Source organism: Centroberyx gerrardi, chromosome 14, assembly GCF_048128805.1.
Source record: "Centroberyx gerrardi isolate f3 chromosome 14, fCenGer3.hap1.cur.20231027, whole genome shotgun sequence".
In the NCBI taxonomy this organism is placed as follows: Eukaryota; Metazoa; Chordata; class Actinopteri; order Beryciformes; family Berycidae; genus Centroberyx; species Centroberyx gerrardi.
This window is the reverse complement of record NC_136010.1, coordinates 20698067-20719584: the sequence shown is the minus strand read 5'-3', so window position 1 is coordinate 20719584 and position 21518 is coordinate 20698067. Positions and strand designations below refer to the sequence as shown.

Here is a 21518-nt window from a genome sequence, read left to right as displayed (position 1 = left end):
ATCACTACATTTCTGAAAATAGTGACAGCTAGGTGAAATATTATTTGCAAGTGCATTTTATGGTTTGTTTTAGCCGTCCTAGGTGCCAGATGGATGGGGGTTTGCAGGACATTACAGTGAAAGCTGGAAAGATTAGAAAATCACAGAATTTGTGCTGATGCAATAGATCCCACCCATCTGGTAACTAACTGGTTAACAAATGCTAGAAATTATTTGCAAAAACTATTTGACCCCATGTCTGACATCAGTCAACAAGAAGATGGATTGTTTCAATGTGTGATACAAATACTTACTGATGATATTTTCAATATTTTGGACCATAATTTACTTTGCAGCGAGTGAAAAAGAAAATCAGCCTTGTGTGGCATATTTAAGCAATCCACTTTTTCTTGATCACTCCCTTTCAGAACTATCAGAGATGATAAGGATAGATGTGTAAGGCATGATGCCAAACTGCCCCAGCTTTGACCATTTCACCATGTGTTGCCTGTGTGGCCCATGTGAGCATGTGTTCCTGGCATGTGGGTGGAAAACAGTGGACTAGCAGTATGGATGTGACCAGCTGTCCCTGGCTGTTCCCAGTGATGCCCAGGCAGGATGGCAGGATATAACCTGGCTGTGGTTGGCTTTAAACCCGCCTCACTATAGCATGCTGCTTTACCATTCAGCTTTCAATGAGTTTTACCTCATGTGCGAGTGAGTACAATGCAAAATATGTCCATCTTAACAAGTCATTTAGTCTCATATCTAGTCTTAAAATCTTAAGTTTCTTGAGTGAAAGATTCTACCAGCAGGGTGAGATAATTCCACTTGCTTTGAATGCAGTTTCACTTGTTTCAAGACTTTTCTAGCAGAATAAGGGAGATTGCTCCACCACTATCAAGAAAATGACACTTGACTGAAGAAAATTCTTGAAAAAAACGTTAAACTGCATTGGAATTGAAGTGCAATTATATCACCCCACTGGAAGATTAAACCTACTATATTAAATGACTTGTTAAGATGGATATTATTGCAGGATATGTGTATAGGTGTAAGTGCTTGCCAGTGTGTGTGAGCACCATACTCACTCTACCTGTTCTGGTCGTCCAGGTATGATCCTCTACAATGGCCAGAGGAGGACCACAGGAGCTGACTTCATCTCTCTGGGACTTGTGGGCGGCCGCGTGGAGTTCAGGTCAGTTCACACTGAACTTTAAAGTTCTCTTAATTGACCTGTGGTAAATAGGATGAAGCTCATTGATGATGTTGATTGTCCCCTCTCAGGTTTGACGTGGGCTCCGGCATGGCCACCATTCGTGACCCCAACCCCATCAAACTGGGAGAGTTTCACACAGTTGAGCTGTACCGCAACCACACCCTGGGCTATATCATTATAGATGGAGGGGAGCCCATCAACGGCAGCTCTCAGGTACTCCTGTCAGATTTACATGTAAACGGACTGGTTGATAATGGCTTGGCTTTCACTTAACCTCCATTTGCATGCTTTTTAATTCATGAGTATTTTAAATTAAAAAGATTACAAATTAGGTTAATATCACTCAAACTGTTGCTCTGCATTTGATGAATTCATGTCAGTTAATAGATTCCTTAAATGCACATTTTCTCTCCTCAGGGCAAGTTCCAGGGGCTGGATCTGAATGAGGAGCTGCATGTAGGTGGCTACCCCAACTACACCCTCCTATCCAAAACTGCTGGCATTAAAGCTGGTTTTGTTGGTAAGACATCACTCTGTTTATACCATGAGTATATTCCAATTTCCTTTTAATGGTAATATACGATGGAGAAAACGTTTTGTTATGTGCGATGGCTTGTCCTGATTGGATTTTGGTACAATCCAGGCTGCATCCGTCAGCTGCTCATCCAAGGTGAGGAAGTCATCTTCAAAGATCTTGACCGCAGCTCTACTGGCGTCACTAACTGTCCCACCTGCAAAGATCACCCATGCCAGGTCAGTTACATCCGTCCTCCTGCAGAGTCACATGTTTCTGGACCTTAAAATGAAAGCAGTATTTGTCCTATATTATATTCTAGAATAACCAATTGTTTCTTCTATGTTATCCAGAACGGAGGGAGGTGTGAGGATTCGGATGCCAGCTTGTATAAGTGCGGCTGTCCCAGAGGATTCACAGGCAGCAACTGCCAGCACCACTCTTCCCTGCACTGTCACTCAGGTACATGTGACACACCAACTGACCACACAGAGAAACCACTGCAGCTTGATATTGCTGACACTATCAGTTGCATTACGTAATAAGAATAGTGTTTTATATCTTTCTGTTGGTGACCTTTACCCCCCACAGAGGCCTGTGGACCAGACGCCACGTGCATCAACCGGCAGAACGGCCTGGGCTACGACTGTCGCTGCCACCTGGGCAAGTCTGGAAACAAGTGCATGGATGGTAAGTCACCCTCATCTCCCCTGCAAAATAATCAGGACTGTCTATACCGCACAAGACCAAAACTTCCTTCAGGACATTCAGTAAACTGACATGTTTTCCTCCTCCTTCACCTTCACCAGGGGAATTGGTGACCACTCCATTGTTTGACGGTGAGGAGTCGTACATAGCCTATCCTCCGCTGACCAACATCCATGATGACCTGCGTGTTGAGCTGGAGTTCAAGCCGCTGGAGAGAGACGGAGTGATGTTCTTCTGTGGAGGGAAGAAGATGAAGGTGGAGGACTTCATAGCCGTCTCCATGGTGGACGGACATGTGGAGTTCAGATATGAGCTGGGCACAGGTAAGATGCACACTGGTTTAGATACTGGGTAGAAACTAGTACACTCCAACTATCACACTTTCACACAGCTGTTATTGTGCAGAATTTAAATTGAGTTGTGTGTATGTTTTACATACATATAAGCAGTGATGTAGTGGCTAGGAAACACCAATAAAAACAAAAATCTATTATAGTTTCAGAAAAGCATTATTTTTTCCTGCTAGATACTACTTAGTATGATGTGCACTATTTCCATCATTAAGATTTGTTTGGCTTGTGAGGCTAAAGGATTCTTGTCAATCTAAAAAGGTGAACATCTATTCCACAAATGAATAATGGTAATGGAGAGTTCTGGTTGGTTTACCCTCCACTAAATCCCTGCATATAAGGTAAATGCATTGAGAGAATAAACTGTCTGTGGCTTTATCTTGGTTTTCAGGACAGGCAATTCTTCGCAGTCCGGACCCCGTGTCGTTGGGCCAGTGGCACAGAGTTGTGGCCGAGCGGAACAAGAGGGCCGGCCACCTGAGGGTCGACCAGGGTCCAGTGGAGAGGAAGACCTCTCCGGGCAAAGCCCAGGGCCTCAATATCCACACCCCTATGTACCTGGGAGGAGTCCCCAACATGGACATCCTGCCCAAGCCTGCCAACGTCAGCGAAATGTTTGAAGGATGCATAGGAGAGGTGAGATCTCTGTTGAAAAGAAGAGGAAATAACTAAGTACTTTCCCTTAGGTGGTAGCTTTAACAAGTCTGCACTGCCTCCTGCTTAGGTTTCCATCAACAACAAGAAGGTGGACCTGTCCTACAGCTTCACAGAAAGCAGAGCCATCCGCAAGTGTGTGGACAACAGCCCCTGTGACCGCCGGCCCTGCCTGAATGGAGGTCACTGTATGTCTAGTGCTGAATATGAGTACCAGTGCCTCTGCAAGGACGGATTTGAAGGTGAGGACTCTCTGCAATGTGTGTACCACCACAATCTGTGCATAGCATAGTCTTCCAGTCACTATAAGGGTTAGCAAGTATCAAATCTTCCCAGAATTTCTAACAACACTCATCACTATATCCTCTGTATAAAGTCCAAACCCTAACCCCTGGCCCTGACTTTTGTGTGAACTTGACCTTTGACCCCTGACCCCTGACTGGTATGTGACCCTGCAGGTGAGCGTTGCGAGGTGGTGAAGGACGTGTGCCAGAGCAACATTCAGTGCCAGAATGGCGGCAGCTGTGTCAACGGCCAGTGTGTGTGTACTGCAGGCCACACCGGCCTAAACTGTGAAGAAAGTAAGTGTTGACTGGCAGTGCAACCAGTTATACTATTGTTAAAATTTTTGTCAAATCAAAGCCACAAATAGCAGAACACATGGAAGAATATGTTTTTATTGTATTTTCTGTATTTTTCTTACAATACACTTTCATTTCAGTAGGAAGCAATTACTCTAAAACATAACAATATTAAGCTACACCTGCATGAAGATTCATGTGGATGTTGTGATTTTACAGCCGGGGGAGTTAGACATCCTTTCAGATCCTATCAGCCCTCTGCAAAGCATGTGTCCTCCTACAGGACACGTTAGCTACTGCGTACACCTGTATCCTGTCGACAAAGACATTGATCATCAAAGCAGAACCACCACATAGACAGATATACAGTCAGGAATGAGCCCACATGACTCACATTCTCCACAGTGTGAAGCCTCTCTAACATCAGACAGCTCATTGTGTGAGATCCAGCATTGCGCTGTGTGCTGGTTGGGTGAATCCTAAGTGATGAAGTGTGTCTTACTCCCTGCACTCTCATGGCTATATCCCGCACACGCAGGCCAGGTCTCCAGCTTCTCCGAGGCCCTGTGGAATTTGGAGGGTAGCGGGGCGAATGGTACAGTATCTCAATATTCAGTCTGCCTGACACGACCGTGACTAACAGGGGGCCCGTCTGACCTCGAGGGGCCCCACGTCCCGTCCGGCCCCAAAAGCCCGAGCCGTCTACTGCCTAACACACACGCGCACATAAACACAAACCAAAAACACATGTCTGTACTCAACTGGTGACTCTTACCCCTGTGGAAATCTGGGAGAGGGGAATTCTGCATCTATACTAAGTGGTAGTGGTACGGTAGAATGCAGTTGGGAGATCAACTGGTTTGTGTGCCGACCTGTGGCACCTTTTTTATACTTTTTCAAAGATGCTATGAATGTAGAATTCCCCTTTTTTAATTTCTTCTTTTTTAACTACTCACTGCAACATAAAATCTTGTCTCCGTCTTCTTCAAAACTGCCTGTCCATACAAGAAGAAAGAAAAAAACAACAACAACACACAAACCACTCACTTTTCCCACTGAACTTATCTTGTTACAAACTGAGAAAATTAAATGTATTTAATGTACACACATTTGATGGCAGCGCTGTGTTGTTACTAACAGCTGAAAGTGTCTGTTGAAAGCACAATGTGATGGTTGTTTGGGTGAGTTGAGATTTCTCTTGAGCATATACTTTATCCAGTATTTGTGCATGGAGCCATGGTTTTTGGTGAGTTGGAAGTCTGATGCCTATCTCTGGGAATGGTCAGAGATGTTGTAGTGTGTGAGGAATGGCAAATAACTTCTACTGCTCATGTATTGGTGATGACTGTCAACTGAGTCTGGAGCCTGGAGCCTGGTTTGAGTGTACTGAAGACTTTGTATTGTTTTGGTTTTTAAATTGCAGCAGTTGGATGTGTTATTTGCATATGGATTTTGGGCACAGAAATGAAATCTAGGGTTATTATATTTTAGTTTACATTTACATATGTGCTTTACCATTATCAACAATATCACTTTCTGTCTTGTATAAATGTTTTATCTAACCAAGCCTACCTTACCAGGGTTTCTTCCATCCTATCGCCACTGGAGGGAGCCATAACACTGAGGATCAGAGTTGTGTACACAGCAGCCTTACAAGAATTATTTTAATGCTGTTTTTATTTTTATTTATTTTTTTGTAGATTCACCATATATGTATGCAGCATATTTCCACCATGATGGATACATTGCCCTTCCCAAACCAGTTTTCCCCAGAAGGTAAGTGTAGTTTACTCATCTGCATTGATTGTCTCTCACCGTGACTTCAGGTAAAGATAATAAGGGTGAAATGGTCGTGTCTTTTTCTGTGTTTTAGTGCCCACGACTCCCCAGAGACCATTGAGCTGGAGATCAACACCAACTCCCCAGATGGCCTGATCCTGTGGCAGGGAGTGGTAGGTCCTGGTCCTGGTCCTGGTCCACAACCATGAAACTTAAGCCTGGGACTGGACCTTAGCCTAATCCTAACCCTAGCCTTGGATATAGACCCAGAACCTGATTTTCACATCCTCCCTCCCCCCTCCCCCCTCCCCATCCTCACCCTAACCTCCCTGCTTTTCAGCACTCCTAATCATCACCACTACCTGATTTGTAGATTTCATGTGTAACGACCTGATACTCAGTCATGTTCTCACATCATTCACCGTCAGTCTTACACTTACATGTCAGCGATAATACTGCATTTTCTCCTGAATGTTTCACCTGTTATTGAACAGCATTCATCACCGCACTGACTAGTTAACACTCTTGACACTGTGGCTGTGACATTGTTGGGCATGACGGCTGCGAGCCCTGCTTTATCTGACACCACTAAGTTTTAATGCATGTTGCTTCTCTAACTCACCCTCCATTTTCCTCAGGAGACCAATGGCGCGCGCCATTTGCGAAAGGTGCATGCTAGTAAAAAGGTATCCACTCAAACACCAAAACACTCATCTTCTGGTATGTTTCAAAACATGTGCTTTCTGTACAAATATGTATACGAGAACTTGTGGACAACCATAAAGATACATCCTAGGAACCACATGCTTTGAAATGTGCTAGTATCTGGAAAAATAAGTCATGTTTGTTATGTACCATGGCTATGACAGCTTGTCTTCTCATTGTTGTTTTGCATGAAAGATTTTATGTTACAGTTTGTAATAAGAAGCAATCTGTCCACGTTACCTAATGTTTGCTATTACATCAAAAATACTATATTGTAGCTCACAGTTTGCACAGTGACCAATAGGAACATTGTAAAGCATTTTGTTAGTTTTCATGCAGCAGGAGGACATTCAAACAAAGTCTCCTTCCTTTGCCAACTAAACAATTTGATTCCCAGGAACTGGGAGAGCAAGGCAAAGGCAAGGACTTCATCAGCCTCGGTCTACAGAACGGACGCCTTGTTTTCAGGTGACTGAGCCCAGCGTGTTTCTGTAGTCCCTATGCCTGTTTGATACCTCACATACTGTAGCTTTTCCTGTGATAAGACTGATCTCATATACAGTGGTGTCAGTTGGCAGTGAGCATCTGGATGAGTGTTATTTTTCAGCTCACATTAGTGCTGCAGTAATGCTGATGATGTGTATGATATCCAGTTACCAGCTGGGCAGTGGAGAGGCAGAGATCATGTCCCGGGAGTCCATCAATGATGGCCAATGGCACAAGGTCACAGCAGTCAGGTATGATAGTATATATTATTTCACCCTGTTTACACGGTTTGACACAGTTCAGCTATGTTCAACACATGTTCTGCTATGTTTTTTGAGTATTTTTTGTGATGTATCAACTATTTCCTTTATGTTTTATCAGGACTTTGTCAGTGTATGTTCAGTTCTTTTGTTGACTTGTGTAGATCTCCTCAAGTTTCTCTTGTCTCACAGAACCGGAAAAGACGGATACATCCAGATAGATGGAGGAGCCACACGACACGGACAATCTAAAGGCAAAAGCCTCATGGTCAACACCAAAGGCAGCATATACCTGGGTGAGTGGATTTAAAGGAACAGTTCAACCCAAAATGAAAAGAAGGCTGAGAACTACAAGCATAAAAATGTCCATCAAATTTCTCCAAATAGCTTGTGCAGCATTATCCAAGTGTTTTGTTGCAAGCAATTGCACCATGGGTCCAAAAGTCCAATATTCACTTCATTATCTCCTATTTTTAGGTACATTTCAGGTAGAAAGACCAAGAGAAAGTTTATCACTGGTTGATTTGTGTGTGTGTGTGTGTGTGCGTGCTCCTGTAACAGGAGGAGCCCCAGACATGGCTGGTCTGACCGGAGGGAAGTTTTCCTCGGGAATGACCGGCTGTGTGAGGAACCTGTCGCTGATGAACGCCCGGCCGGGACAGCAGCCAGCCCAGGCCATCGACCTGCAAACCCACGCAGCCCACGGCCTCAACGTGCAGCCGTGCTCTTCATAGATCGCAGCACACACACATACACACACACACACACACACACACACATAAACACACACACGTACACACACACACACACCCAGAGACTATGGAGTGATGTCACAGTCAAACACACCAGACACACACAGAGAGACTGACACACATAGAGCCTGACACAAACTTGGTGCTTTGCTGCTACCAAAAAAACAAAAAAAATGAAAGAAAATCATGACGACACGACAGGATACGATTCTCTGTGTGCATTAAAACCAAAAAAAAAAGAGAGAAAAATTGAAATGATATTAACAAGTCTTCTCTTCCTCAGTGTTGTATTCTCGATGAAGGACTATTAACACAGGAGAACCAGTACAGTTTACATACTCCCAGCAGTAGCTTTAGCCATGAGAAGAGTAAGAGTAAAACGTATTAGGCCTTCTACGATGGGTCAGATCCTATGGAGTTGGAGATGTTTTTACAGCACTGAATTTTTATTTATATACATATGAATATATATATTATATATTTGTGGGGGAAAACATGCAAACTAACCATAACTGCTCTTCTACTTTCCTAGAGTTTATTCTGGGTTCTAATACTGTGTGTCCAGGGCTTTTTACAGGCCTAACTGTATTAATACTTGAAGACGTTTAGGCCTTCTTTCTTCACTTCTGTAGGGGAACCTTCTGTGCGAGCATGCTCACAGTCTTTTGCATACTGTTGGGAGAGGAGCGCACAATGGTCACGGCACATGCGGCTTCAGTACACAACTCAGGTCATCCAATTCAAATAAAAAAAAAAACACAAATTTAGAAATACTGCTGCTTTAACTTGGCTGAATTGTTCCGCGAGTCACAAGTCACTCGGCTTCATAGCATGGTTGCCTCTTCTGTGTCTGTATTTTGTTCTTTTTTTTTTTTTAAATAAAAAAAAAGAAATTAACCTTGGTGCTAATATCAGACATGAAGATACAGCGCGCAATCACACGGTTCCCTGTCTGTCGCCTTTTGCTGATGTTGTAGAGATGTAGAGGTGTTGTTTAGTAAATGGGTTGCCTAGATGAAGAATGCATCCGTGTTAAACAGGATACGCTAGTGCCACAGTGGAGCTTTTGTTATTGGAGCTAATGTGCATGACATTTGAGGTTGATTTTATGATGATATGACATGATTTGTTGTCTCCACAGCCTTATTCGATTGAGTAGATCTCAAAAAAGGAGTTTTTAAGAACTGAAAAAGATGTAGTTTTTTTATGTTTGGTTGTTTGATGAAATAGAAGACAATGTTTTATGTATAATATCTGCCAGTCAGGTAACAATATCAGTATCAGTTGAGAATGTGTATGCATGTTAAGTAAATTTGTTGGTTCTGTATGTCTCAGCCCCTTCTGTTTCTCACAAGTCACTCCAAGCTCCATATGGTGTCAGAGGTGTGTGTTAGTGTGTGTGTGTGTGTGTGTGTGAGTGCATGTCTCATCATCCATATCCTCAGGAGGGTCAACGCAGAACTGCCTCAAGATGTTTCTTATTTTCAGGTTTGGTAGCCTCAGTAACTACACAGTAAGCTATAAAACCAGTCTTGTCAAACCCTGAAGGCTACATGGTTCTGTAGGCTGTTATATCTGTAGAGGTAGATGCATCTGCAACAAACAGTAGGACACAGTTGGAGTAGGTTTTGGTAGTGTGAGAATGCAGTGGAAGCCTCCTGCAGGTGCTGTGACCAGTAGTGCAGCTCCATTAATAAAGCATGCTCGCCCGCCTTAGTTGACCACAATACAAAACCATAATGGCACGTTCACTTTGGGGTTCACAAACCTTTCTGATTTTTGTAAGCTTAAAATATTTGTATTAATATTCTAAAAATGAGCACTATCCTTTCACTTAGAGTTGCTTCATTTTTATTTATTTTTTGTTTTTGTTTTTTTTTCTCTCCTCCTTTCCATTGCTTTTGTTTCAATTCTGCTGTTTTAGAGCAATCACAAAAGCTTGCTATTTTCTTTCCTCTGGTTATTGTGTATTGCCTCCCACATCCCCTTTGTTTTTTCCCTTCATGTTTGAGTTTGAATACGCCCCCCCCCCCCCCCCCCCGTAAGTTGCTCAGAAATTCCCCCATTGAAGTTCCCATGATCCTCCAGCCATCCCATGTAATCTCTATGGAGGGTTCATCTGTGATACCTGACTTGGAACTGCCTGGTCAAATGGTTGGAACCTGGTCTTAGTTGTTCACTTCACTATGATGAAAAAAAATCTTAGGCTCCAAATGCAATGAATGATCTATTTATCTACAGAGAAAGGTGCCATCATGTTTGTTAAAATGTGTAGTTGAACATGACGATTGTTAAGAGCGAGTTTGGGAGACTAAAGCAGAGTAGGATGGTATGTGTGCACCATGTTGGGCACCTGTTGTGTATCTGCTCTAAAACTGGATTTTCATATATACACTGTACATGGCCTGTCTCCCAATGCATAGTTATCAGGACACTGCCACATAGCTTTTTGATTGTGTTTAGGTCATTGCAAAATAAAGCATGGCTGCAAGCATCAACTGTATATGATAGGTGCACTTTCAGTAATGATGAAAATTATTTTGATTTCACCTTTTTGAAATTGTTCATATTTGTCTATGTTTCACTTCTGAATGAGAGACAAAAGATTATCACAGAGTTCAGCGAATGAAAGTGTACCGGATGAAATATTGTCCGTGTCGGGACGACCTGCTCGTGCTCCTGACTGTTCCATTTCCAGTGTTGAAAGGACTCTCCCCCTTCCCTTGGTGTTTCTTAATTAAAAACAAAATTCATGTGCTATTTATAATCTCCTGAGTTTTCTTTTTTCTCCACTGTACTTGCTGTGTTTCTGCTCTGTGTTGGGAGACTTCCTTCAGATGAGGTGTTTTTTGCACCTAATCACTTCATTGTTCCCACATCGTCCATTGTATAACCAAGCCTTTGACCTAGTCCCTTGGGAGAGACTGAGAGACTGACAGGTTGATTGCCCAGTCTATTGACAAAGTCAAGATCCAATGTTCCCCACTAGAAGTTACACCCAAATCAGGTTTCTAAAATAAATCTGCCCCATGGCCATAGAGCTCTCATCTTACTGCAGGCTTAGGTGTCAGTCACAGGATTTGTACCACAGGATGTTAAGGCAGAATTTAATACTGGGTTAGCTGAAGGGGGCTCGGTTTCAGGTCTCACATCAAAAGGGTTATGTAAGAGGTGTCAGTTCAATGAGATGTCCGAAGTCAGGGAAGTGTGTCCTCTATTTGCATACAGCATGTGGCCCCACACTTATTCCATTGTTCAAAAGGTGAGATGTTATTCTCACAATAATTCAAATTTTTCTCTCAACAAAACCAAAGAGACTGTTTGACTTAATTGATAGAAGGCACACATATTCTTATACTGAAAGATCAGTACTCATGATGAAGTAATACTTCTGTGGCTAATAGTATATTTCGGAATACAATCAGCAGTTAGCCTAACCGATAAGACACTGTTACATATAACTGTCTTCTTCCATACTTGCCGATATACAGATGGAACTTGATACGTTCAGGTTTTGCTACAACATAGATCTCCAGTCAATCCCAACAAGGTAGACTTATCATTATTTTCCTCCAAACCACTGTATGTCATTTATTCCCTTGACCCTGTGACCTGGTCAAGTGTAACACTTATGCCATAATGCCATTTCCCTTGACCAGTTGTTTCAATCTAGTCACTCTATTATAGTCATTCATTACCTCCGCCAAGGAGGTTATGTTTTCGGTGCCGTTTGTTTGTTTGTCTGTTTGTTTGTCTGTTAGCAGGATTATGGAAAAACTACTGGCCCGATTTTCATGAAATTTCGTGGAAGGCTGTAGCATCGGCCAAGGGAGAACCCATTAAATTTTGGAGCGGATCCGGATCCGACTCACGAACAAGCAATAATAGCACGAACCTTGGCGGAGGTCTGCGCTCTCCGAGTGCCCTTCTAGTTCAGATTTGTTTTCTTGAGCATAACATAGATTTGATGTTCCATTCATTGTGGTATGAAGAGTTTTAAGACAGTGGATGTTTGTGAGCAAAGCCACACAACACTACATTCAGTACCTCAAAATGTAATATGTCCTGTTGTCTTTAGTCGTCTTGAGTTTGTAAAATAGATTTTTCCTCTGTAGAAAGAATTTGTATTTTTAAGCTAATTCAACAAGAAATAGCATATGCAGCAACCTGACCCTCAATCAAAAACACAACTTTTGGCTCAGTGGGTTAAGACACCAACCATGTAACTGCAACATCCTGGAGTCAAGTCCTGCCTGACCTTTGTCTCATGTCACCCCCCCCCCCCCCCCCCCCCCCCCCCCCTCCCCCTCCCCCCCTCTCAGTTTTGGGGGGGGTTTCCAGCTACTGTAAATCCAATATGCATTTTTGAAACTATGATCAAGTTCATTTCACTGTCAGCAATGCGGTTTATAATACATAATGGAAAATAAAAAAGCATTTTGAATGCAATATGATTGCAAAACATGAGTCATGCTTTCCTTTTTTTCTCAGAAATGCAATTATTAAGCTATTGAACTTAATATCATATCTCAGTCACACTAAAACCTCAGGGCCATTTCCTGCCAAATACCAACAGACACAACAGACCTGCTGGGTCTGTTGTGTCACAACATTGCGTCTTTAGCAGTCATTCTAAACTAATCCTTGTTATTTTAGACTTGTCTTTGAGGGACATTTAACGATAGAGCCCAAGGCCCCTCTGTTTGGCCACCACCTGCATTGTTATCTACAGAAATTCAATAGTCACATGCAACAGGTGAGCTTTCTTACTGTAACTCCCATTCATGTGTACCCGCCCCAGGGAAAATGAAAAACAGACTGATATGACATATTGACCTTTTTGATGAATGGCAGTCAGATGCGATGTCTTCAAGCCCGATGATAGAGAACAATGACAAGTGAAATATTCATGATACTGTTATAATAGCATTTGACAATGTAAGAACACTTAGTGAGATATTTATGAAAAATCCAAAATTCTACCACTGTACTTAAGGTCAAAAAAATTTATGACTCACTTAAAATGATCTCATGACAGCCAATGTCAAAGTCAAACACATATGACACATATTATCTTGTTATATCTTATTATATCTTAACACATACAACCAAATAGTTTATTTATGTTTGATAAAGATGCCCATTATGACATACCTTTATAACAGGTATATCACCTTGGTTAATGTCAAGTTGTCATGACAAGAACATCCAGAATAATGTCAATTTTGCACTGAAAGTGACATTATCCACTGAATGACATTTAATGACAACAGTCATAAACATTCATAAACATCAGCTCATGTTCATGTCCGATGTCATGTCATGGTTATGACAGTGTTATGTCATACAAATAGTGTTACCAATTCTTTCATCACATACAGAAGTGAATCTTTTAGTCAGCCTTGCTTGTCATCATCGTAGTTGTCATCGTGCTCATTAAGCTCACTCACATAGCAAGTCTACTATTAAGTTACTATCTCTTTCTCCATCGTTGTATTGATAATCTCTGGCTGAGCACCTCAGGTATTCTCTCTAAATGCCCCTGGCTTCATACCATTGAGTGATAAAGTGTTGACTTTCACCAGTGCATATCACATGTTCACTGAACACTAAAAACTGTGGAACTGGAGCTTTGGAGACGTTGGCCGGAGACTCAGGATCGATATAACAGGTCAGAGGCTACATGAATAAGTAGGGTAACCCATTTTTCATGGGACGATGATACAGGTACGTGAGGATGTACAAATACATGGATTCACAGGATTCACAGTCATTCCAGAAGTGCTGAAAGTAGCCTGTCAAATTGAATCAGTGGAAAGCCTGCCTTCATATTATAACAGCTTAACCCTTAGATGTGTAGGTTATTGGAGCCTACAGTCTGGGTCAAAAATGATCCATGTTAGAATCAATGAAATGTAACAAGACAGATAGTACACAATAATAATGAATGTGTGAAAATAGTATGTAAAAAATCTATAGATTTGATGTCATCAAACATTTATGTCACCAAAATATCTGAGGTAAAAAAAGTCTTGCTGAGTAGTACCACTTATTTTGACATTTAAAGTTTAAAGTACTTAAAAAGTATAACATGTAGGTAAAAAATCTGATTGATTGGGGGCATCTCAAAAACAAGATTTTCGAGGAATACCTGGAACATGCAATAATTCAATGTTTTCCTTGCAAAGTTATTACATTAAAAAAAACAAACAAGCAGATCATTTTTGACCCACCACTTAACGGCTAATTTGAAATGAAGTAGACAAATTCACTATGGTACCATTTCCACCATGAAAAATCTATTAATCTACTAACCTCCCACATATCTAAACTAAAAGCACTCCTATTGTGTCAAGTGGGGGGTCACATATATGCCAATAATACATAGAAGAAAACAGTGGGGCTCATTGTTCTGGCTGTGGCTATTGTTATGGCTCAACTTGTAGCAAATCCCTTGTACTTTCAGTCAAACTCTACTGACAAACGTTTAGAGTGAGGGGAAGTGATGAACTGAGGAGGGGGATTTGGGTAGAAACATGAACTTCCTGAGACGAGGCAGAGAGGAGGGGTGGATTACAGGTGAAGAGGAACAGCATGTCTTGTATCAGCCTTAGTGGGAGGAGCTGAAATGTGTGCGTACACACACTAAGGATGCCAGGGGACCAAACCTATTGGTCAGATGGTAAATCAAAGGGTGATGATGCAGTGGGATAGGACATGTCTAGTATGTCTAGCATTTTCCATGTTGTACCCATCTCTTCCACATGCCTCCTCCCTACAAGCAACATCTGCTCTTTCGCAGCCACACAAGGCTAACTTTGTGAGTAAAATCCATGTGAAAAGAATAATTCAAGTTTTATTTTGAAGAACTTGAACAATCTCTAATTTTTGGTTTTAATTGATTTATTTATGTATTTTTTTATATATATGTTCTCTCCCATAGATTACTGGATAAAGAAGCATGCTGTCATTTCAGGTACTTTGATCTTAACACTTTTCAAATGATTCAGGTTGTGAATAGTTTTTAGACCGTGACTCACCACAACTGGTTTACATTTTTGTTGTTGTCATTTCAGTGCCTTCTGATTTGGTGTCTCCTAATCTCAGGTAATACAATGAATGACTGCTTGATTTGTTATTATTTCATTTGCATAAAAAAATCATTCAACAGAAACAAAAAACAACGTTACTAATCAATTAATTTTTGCACTGACAATTCTTCCTCCAGAACTTCAGCTCTTCGCCACTGCTTTGGAAAGTAAGCATTGAGTTTACTTTTTTTTTCTGATATGTTGTAAATCTATTTTCAAACAACACAATAATACACAGCAGATTGCCAAGTCCTTTCTTATCATCAATTATTTTCCCCTTCCCCATGGCCAGCCTGTAAGACTGCCTGGTTTGATGATGGAGATGTGTCTAGAGAGGGGGACTCGGAGCTCTACAGCGACCTGAGAAGGAACCACTGGACAAGGATCTGCTCCAACCCAGTGGACATGGAGGCTCAGACTGTCTCTGGGATCAAGTCTCAGCACACCAAGAACACCTTCCACAAGTAAAGACTCAGTTGGCATCATGAAGCTATGAAAGTGCATGATCAAATGCATGTTAAGAACTGATGGATTTTTTCTTGGTGATGATGAACTCTTTTCATAGGTGATAGCAGCATTTTTGCCCCATATGAGCCATGAGTAACATTAGGGATGGGTCTCTTTTGCAGGTACAATGCATCAGAGGGCTTTGTGTGCCTCAACTCGGAACAGAAATGGAGGCAATGTGATGATTACAAGGTCATGTTCACCTGCTCTGGACAGTTCTGCTCAGGTATTAAATGTGACTCAGCTAAAAATGACAGTACAGTATTAACCTTGTGGGTGATTATTCTCTCGGGTCAAATATAGCATGATAAAGATTGATATTTAGTAGAATGTGATGTGATCTGGGATTCATTTGGTTGTCGGCTTGCACAGAGTGCCGGACGCGCTGGTTCGACTACGATGACCCCACAGGGAACGGAGACTACGAGGTCCTCAGTGAGCTGCTCATCATGTACCCCAAAGAAATCTGTCCTCAGCCAATAGCCATTGAGGCCCAGACCGTCTCTGGAAAACCAGCCTCCAACACCTCTGACACTTTTTTAATGTGAGATTATAGCAGAATAGGGTCACTGAAAAGTTCTATGACTTCAAATGCAAGTGGGAGTAGATCTCACTTATCTATCATCTTTTTTTTTTGTCAGTTATGATGCCACCTATGGGTTTGCCTGTGTAAATGCAGACCAAGGGAGCAGGAGCTGTGAAGACTACAGAGTCAGGTTCACATGTCCTACAGAGTTCTGTCAAGGTGTGTAGGATGTCCAAAACCTTGTAAATTATAACCCACCTTCACACACACGTAGACACACACACCTTTCCATTTCTGTAAAACAATGAACATGATGCTTGCTGCACTCTAACTTCAGCAGACACGTATCCACTTCTCGCTTCTACTTAGTGCCGGAGGAGTGTCGAACAAGGTGGCTGAGCAGTGATGACCCGTCAGAGGAGGGAGATGTGGAGTCCATACCCCAGCTGCTGAAGACCTTCCCTGGTCAAGCCTGTCGAAACCCAATCAGCATCGAGGCCAAGACAACATACGGAATATCGGCCAAACACACTGGAGACACCTACCTCTCGTAAGCACGCGGTCTGGCTGTCAAACATACAGGTTTGGACATCTGTGACATCTGTTCAGTTAAGCATGTGTTTCCTAATCAGCATTACATTCTTCTCTTCTTTGATATTCCAGCTATGATGTTACCTTTGGGTTTGTGTGCATCAACAAAGACCAGGGGAGCGGACGATGTGAGGATTATCAAGTGATGCTGACCTGTCCCTCGGATTTCTGTCAAGGTAAGACTTTGTGGAATTAAGACTCGCACTGCAAGGTTTCTTAAGGATTTACTCAAGTAAGCTCTTTGTGGCTTTTCTAGCTAGAAATGCCAGATTGGAGAGCTGCAAGAAAGCTTCAAAGAAAAATGTGGATGTGGGATTTTCACCCAAACGTTGTGTGGGATGGATTAGTGGACTGTTGTATGAATTTGTGTGTGATTAGATTCAAGAGTAATGTGGCTATTCTTACAAGGCCTCATAGATGCATAAAATGACAAAAACAAAACAACCGTTAAAAATCTTAAATAATTCCTTGGATATATTTTTATGAAAAGGTGGAAATAAGGCACCAAGAAATCTAAGGCATCATTATGTTCTTTAAGTGGATGTGCAATATGTGTTGATTATTCGTTTGCAATATGCAATTCAAATCTCTGAATCAGAAGACGTCAGTGTCTCCAGTCCGCAGAGCGGTTGAGTGTTTTTCTTTGTGTGGCAGGCTGCAGGACGCGCTGGTTAGACTTGGACAACCCCACTGGGCGGGGGGACTACGAGACCCTCCTCCAGCTGCAGATGGTCTATCCCAGTCAGGTCTGCCCCCAGCCTGTGGCCATTGAAGCCATGACTGTGTCCGGTACCCCAGCGCTAAAGACCGGTGATGTCTTCCAAGTGTAAGTCGTGGGACAAGACAAGAAACCCCCAAACTGCTGGTAGATAAACATAATTTAGGTAATATCATGTCTGCAGAGTCAAGTCAATTTTTTAGAATTCTAAAAAATACAGGAATTTAAATGCAGAATATTTAATAAAAGTCATGGAAGGATGAGGACATTGTGTGTACAATGCTGGGGAAATGTAATTTAATTTGAAAACTCAATGTCAATGGTGTGGGTTCTTGGCCTTTCTAGTGTTAAACCAATTGCTCATTATATATTTTGCAGGTATGATGCCACTCATGGCTTTGCCTGTGTGAATGCTGAGCAGCCAGGTGGAAAACGTTGTCAAGACTACAAGATCCGCTTCACCTGCCCACTGTCTTTCTGTTCAGTGAACAATTAGCGGTCATGAAGACAGGAATGACATTGCCGCACGCCACACTACTGTTTAGGGGGGATTTGGTGTCAGTGGAGGATGTACAGTCATAACCATAGCTGCTATTACGATTTGTTTGTTTGTTTTTTTGCAATCCAGCCTATTAGTGTCTGTGGATAAGAAGTCTACTTCCTAATGGATACCTGTGGGTCAGAGGTGAATCCATTCAGTTCAATCAAATCATAGTCATATCAAATTGGTTGGCCTCAATACATATTAATTATGTGGATATGGAAAAGTAAATGTGCAAATACATATACATTTTCCAGGGTCTAATCAAGTTTGTATTTGGGGAAAACAGAAGGTCTCATGTATTCTACTTTCCTGTATCAGACTGGATTCACAGCAATATCCTCATATTGACTTACAGTCAATACAGTCAATGTTTTGCAATTGTTAATGACTTCTGTGTGGTCAATGCTGATGTCCCTCTCAATAGACAGTATCACACTAGCCAAAAACAATACTATCATGAGATTGGTTCACAAAAGGTATCATCAGGTATATTATCGATAGCTAGCTAAAGAGAAATTATAGGCCTATAGCTACTAGCTAGCTAGCACTTATTTGCCACTGTAACATTAGCTTCAACTCAAGCTAGATGCCCCATTTAAACTTCAAAGCTAGCTATCAATAGCTACCACCAATAAAATACTAGACTGATTATAAGCTAGCTAGAGAAAAAAACACAGAGCTTTTTGGCAAATACTTACTTTATTATTTGTTGTCTTGTTGAGGCCAAGACAGCACAGCAGTTTCACTGTATACAGGCCTGTATCACAGTATACACAGTATACACATATACTTTCTTGACTGCTACATTAATTAGTCTGTTTATTTCTAGGCTATAGGCAACTTCTCTCTAAACCACTGTCTGTTTTTGAATATGCAAAATCATTTTATATCAACTTGCTAAATTAATTTTAGTCAAGTAAAAAATCCTTCATTAATTCATAATTTGTCGCTAAATCAAAATTGATTCAATAGAATGACAAAGGCTTAGAGGTCTGCTAAATGAAAATTATTAAGATACTTTTAAAGGGCACCACCTCATCAACCTACACTTACTACGAATGCACATAAGTAAACAGACAACACATGTACACACACACACACACACACACACACACACACGCATGCATGCATGCATGCATGCAAACACAAAAATACACTCAAAAATACACACATGCCACACAATGTCAGATTTGGACTTCCATATTGAAAGGACAGAATTATGACACACAATGCATGTACCTTTGTATCAATTGTTTTACTCATTTAAGTGCAATAAATAAAAAAGCGATTTCACTGCCTTTTTGCTTTTTGCATTTGAGTTGACACCACAGAAAAGGAAAGAGAGATGTGCATTTTTCCTTTTTGCTTTTAGTTTCTCAGTACAGAAAAGCAGTATATTCAGCTTGTGTGGTGCTCAAGTGCTCTGTGAAAAGGTTTTCCATCATCCCATGACACAACTTCTTCAGCATCAACACATTCCTTGGCTCACAGTTTAAATATACACTGAATGTATAAAATATTTGGGACATCTGTGATGTTGAGTTGCGGCCCCTTTTGCACAATCCACATCTCAATTGTCTCAAAGCTTAAAAATGACCTCACCTGCTTCTCTTTATCTACATCTTCTCCTTTGTGATTGGTATAGATTTAATAAGGGAAATTAATAAGGGAAAATGGCTTTTACCTGGATTCACCACATCAGAGCACTTCATGAAAAGAGTAAACAGGAGTGTGAATCAAATACTGTAAACATGACTGAAGCATGTCTGCCATCATCCTTCATCTGACTGATTCACTGACTGACAAAGTGACTGAATGAATGTTACAAGTCATTAAACAGTGTATTAACAAGCATAGATCCTGTACAGACCCACCGCGCGTGTGTTCAATTCAATTCAATGCACTCAAGCTTTCCACAGTTATCGGTTAAATAATTCCACTAACGTCACTTAGATACCACAGGTAATAACCACCTGAAATCACCTGCTTGACAGCATTCTTCTTCTTCACCATCCAGAACCAACCCTAACATCTTGGTCTGTACAGGCATATTCTGCATACCAACAGAAGCTCCTCTAACCTGACATCTAGGGCAGATCTGGGCAGGTTACCAAGAAAAGAATCTGCAAGTTCATCTATAATAGTCAAAGCTAATCAAAGCTCAATAATCAAAGCTCTAACACAGTGGCGTGCACAGACTCTCTAAGGGGCAGGGGCAAAAATTAAAAAGGGGCACCTCCTCCACAATTTGCTCCGAACTCGCCTGTGTTAGTAACGGGATTTGTTGACAGCAACATGTCTTCTGCTGCCCTACAAACTTTAACAGTAGGTAACATTATTACCATGTGGTATTTAAGTAACGTTAGTGGAATTATGTAATTTAACTGTGTTGCAGTGCACACGCACCGTGGGTCTGTACAGGATCTGTGCTTGTCTCAGTGAAGAAGTGGAAAAAGGTCTCAAAATGTATTCTACTTTCCTGTATCAGACTGGATTTACAGCTTTTTCATCAAACTGTGTTCAAAATAAGGCTGCCAGGCTTCTACTGAACTGTTCAGTTAGGACAAGTGTGGTAAAGATGCATTCTCAGCTCTCGTTGACTGTTCAAAAAAAGATTGATTTATGGTTGCTTTTGTTTATTCGAAATATTGTTATCAACAAAACATCAGACCATTTTTTTCAGACATTAATCAGTATCTCTACTACACATAAGCACCACACTAGATCTGCCAGCACTGGACACCTTGTATTGCCCAGACCAAGAACTAATATGCTCAAATCAATGGTTGTATATCGAGCCATTTCACTGTGGAACTCCTTAGCCACTTTCATTGTAGCTAAGGCAATAGCAAATTTACTTTTAAAAAACTTGCTAGAAGACATTTGTTTATGAGTTAAGTTCAAATGCTTGATTTTTAGTTCTATTTGTTTTATACTGATGTATCCATGTAGATATATTTCATTCACACTTTTGTTTGTTTAGCTTGTCCCCAGCCTTTGATGTAAGAATCATTGTTTACTGTACAAATGTGATTTATCTTATTATATCTTGCTTGTCTTTAATTTTTTGTTGATATTATATCCTGGTTTTAAACCTTGTGTACTTTTTTTGGATGTATATTGTGTTTTAGTGGGACCCCAGGAAGAATAGTTGGCACCTGCATGTACAGCTAATGGGGATCCTTATCAATAAACAATAAACAATAAACTAAGGTTGTCTTCTCATCAACTAAGGTTTCTTTATAATCTGCATATTAACTAAGCATTAATTATTGAAACCTTACTATCACCAACTAATCACAATTTATTAGTTAATCAGCATATTAGTTGACCATGACTGAAGCTTAATAACTAACCAACATGTTAAAATGTGGTTAGTTAATGCTTAATCATTAATTAATTAATTAAGCATGAACTAGTGAAATGTAATGTAAGTGTTAGTTGAGACTAAGTCAAACTTGCTTGTGTCACAAGCAATTCACAAAGCCTAGAGTCCAGGTCTCAATAAGTTTCAAGTCGCAATGAAGCCAAGTCACGTCACAATGAAGATCAAG

The 21518-nt window shown here is 41.1% G+C and overlaps 1 protein-coding gene across 1 annotated transcript in view; it reads left to right on the top strand.

Moving 5' to 3' along the window:
• hspg2 (heparan sulfate proteoglycan 2) overlaps positions 1 to 10747 on the top strand; it is an 89267-nt gene extending 78520 nt beyond the window's left edge. Inside the window, exons 64-80 of the mRNA XM_078287997.1 lie at positions 1093 to 1177; positions 1267 to 1411; positions 1616 to 1718; positions 1842 to 1951; positions 2066 to 2174; positions 2304 to 2402; positions 2522 to 2743; positions 3162 to 3406; positions 3495 to 3666; positions 3883 to 4005; positions 4544 to 4600; positions 5706 to 5781; positions 5879 to 5957; positions 6887 to 6957; positions 7143 to 7226; positions 7428 to 7531; positions 7797 to 10747. Coding sequence (XP_078144123.1) covers positions 1093 to 1177; positions 1267 to 1411; positions 1616 to 1718; positions 1842 to 1951; positions 2066 to 2174; positions 2304 to 2402; positions 2522 to 2743; positions 3162 to 3406; positions 3495 to 3666; positions 3883 to 4005; positions 4544 to 4600; positions 5706 to 5781; positions 5879 to 5957; positions 6887 to 6957; positions 7143 to 7226; positions 7428 to 7531; positions 7797 to 7969 — 2057 coding nt within the window. The 3' untranslated portion in view covers positions 7970 to 10747. The remainder of the gene's footprint in view (positions 1 to 1092; positions 1178 to 1266; positions 1412 to 1615; positions 1719 to 1841; positions 1952 to 2065; positions 2175 to 2303; positions 2403 to 2521; positions 2744 to 3161; positions 3407 to 3494; positions 3667 to 3882; positions 4006 to 4543; positions 4601 to 5705; positions 5782 to 5878; positions 5958 to 6886; positions 6958 to 7142; positions 7227 to 7427; positions 7532 to 7796) is intronic.
• The last annotated feature ends 10771 nt before the right edge of the window (positions 10748 to 21518 follow it).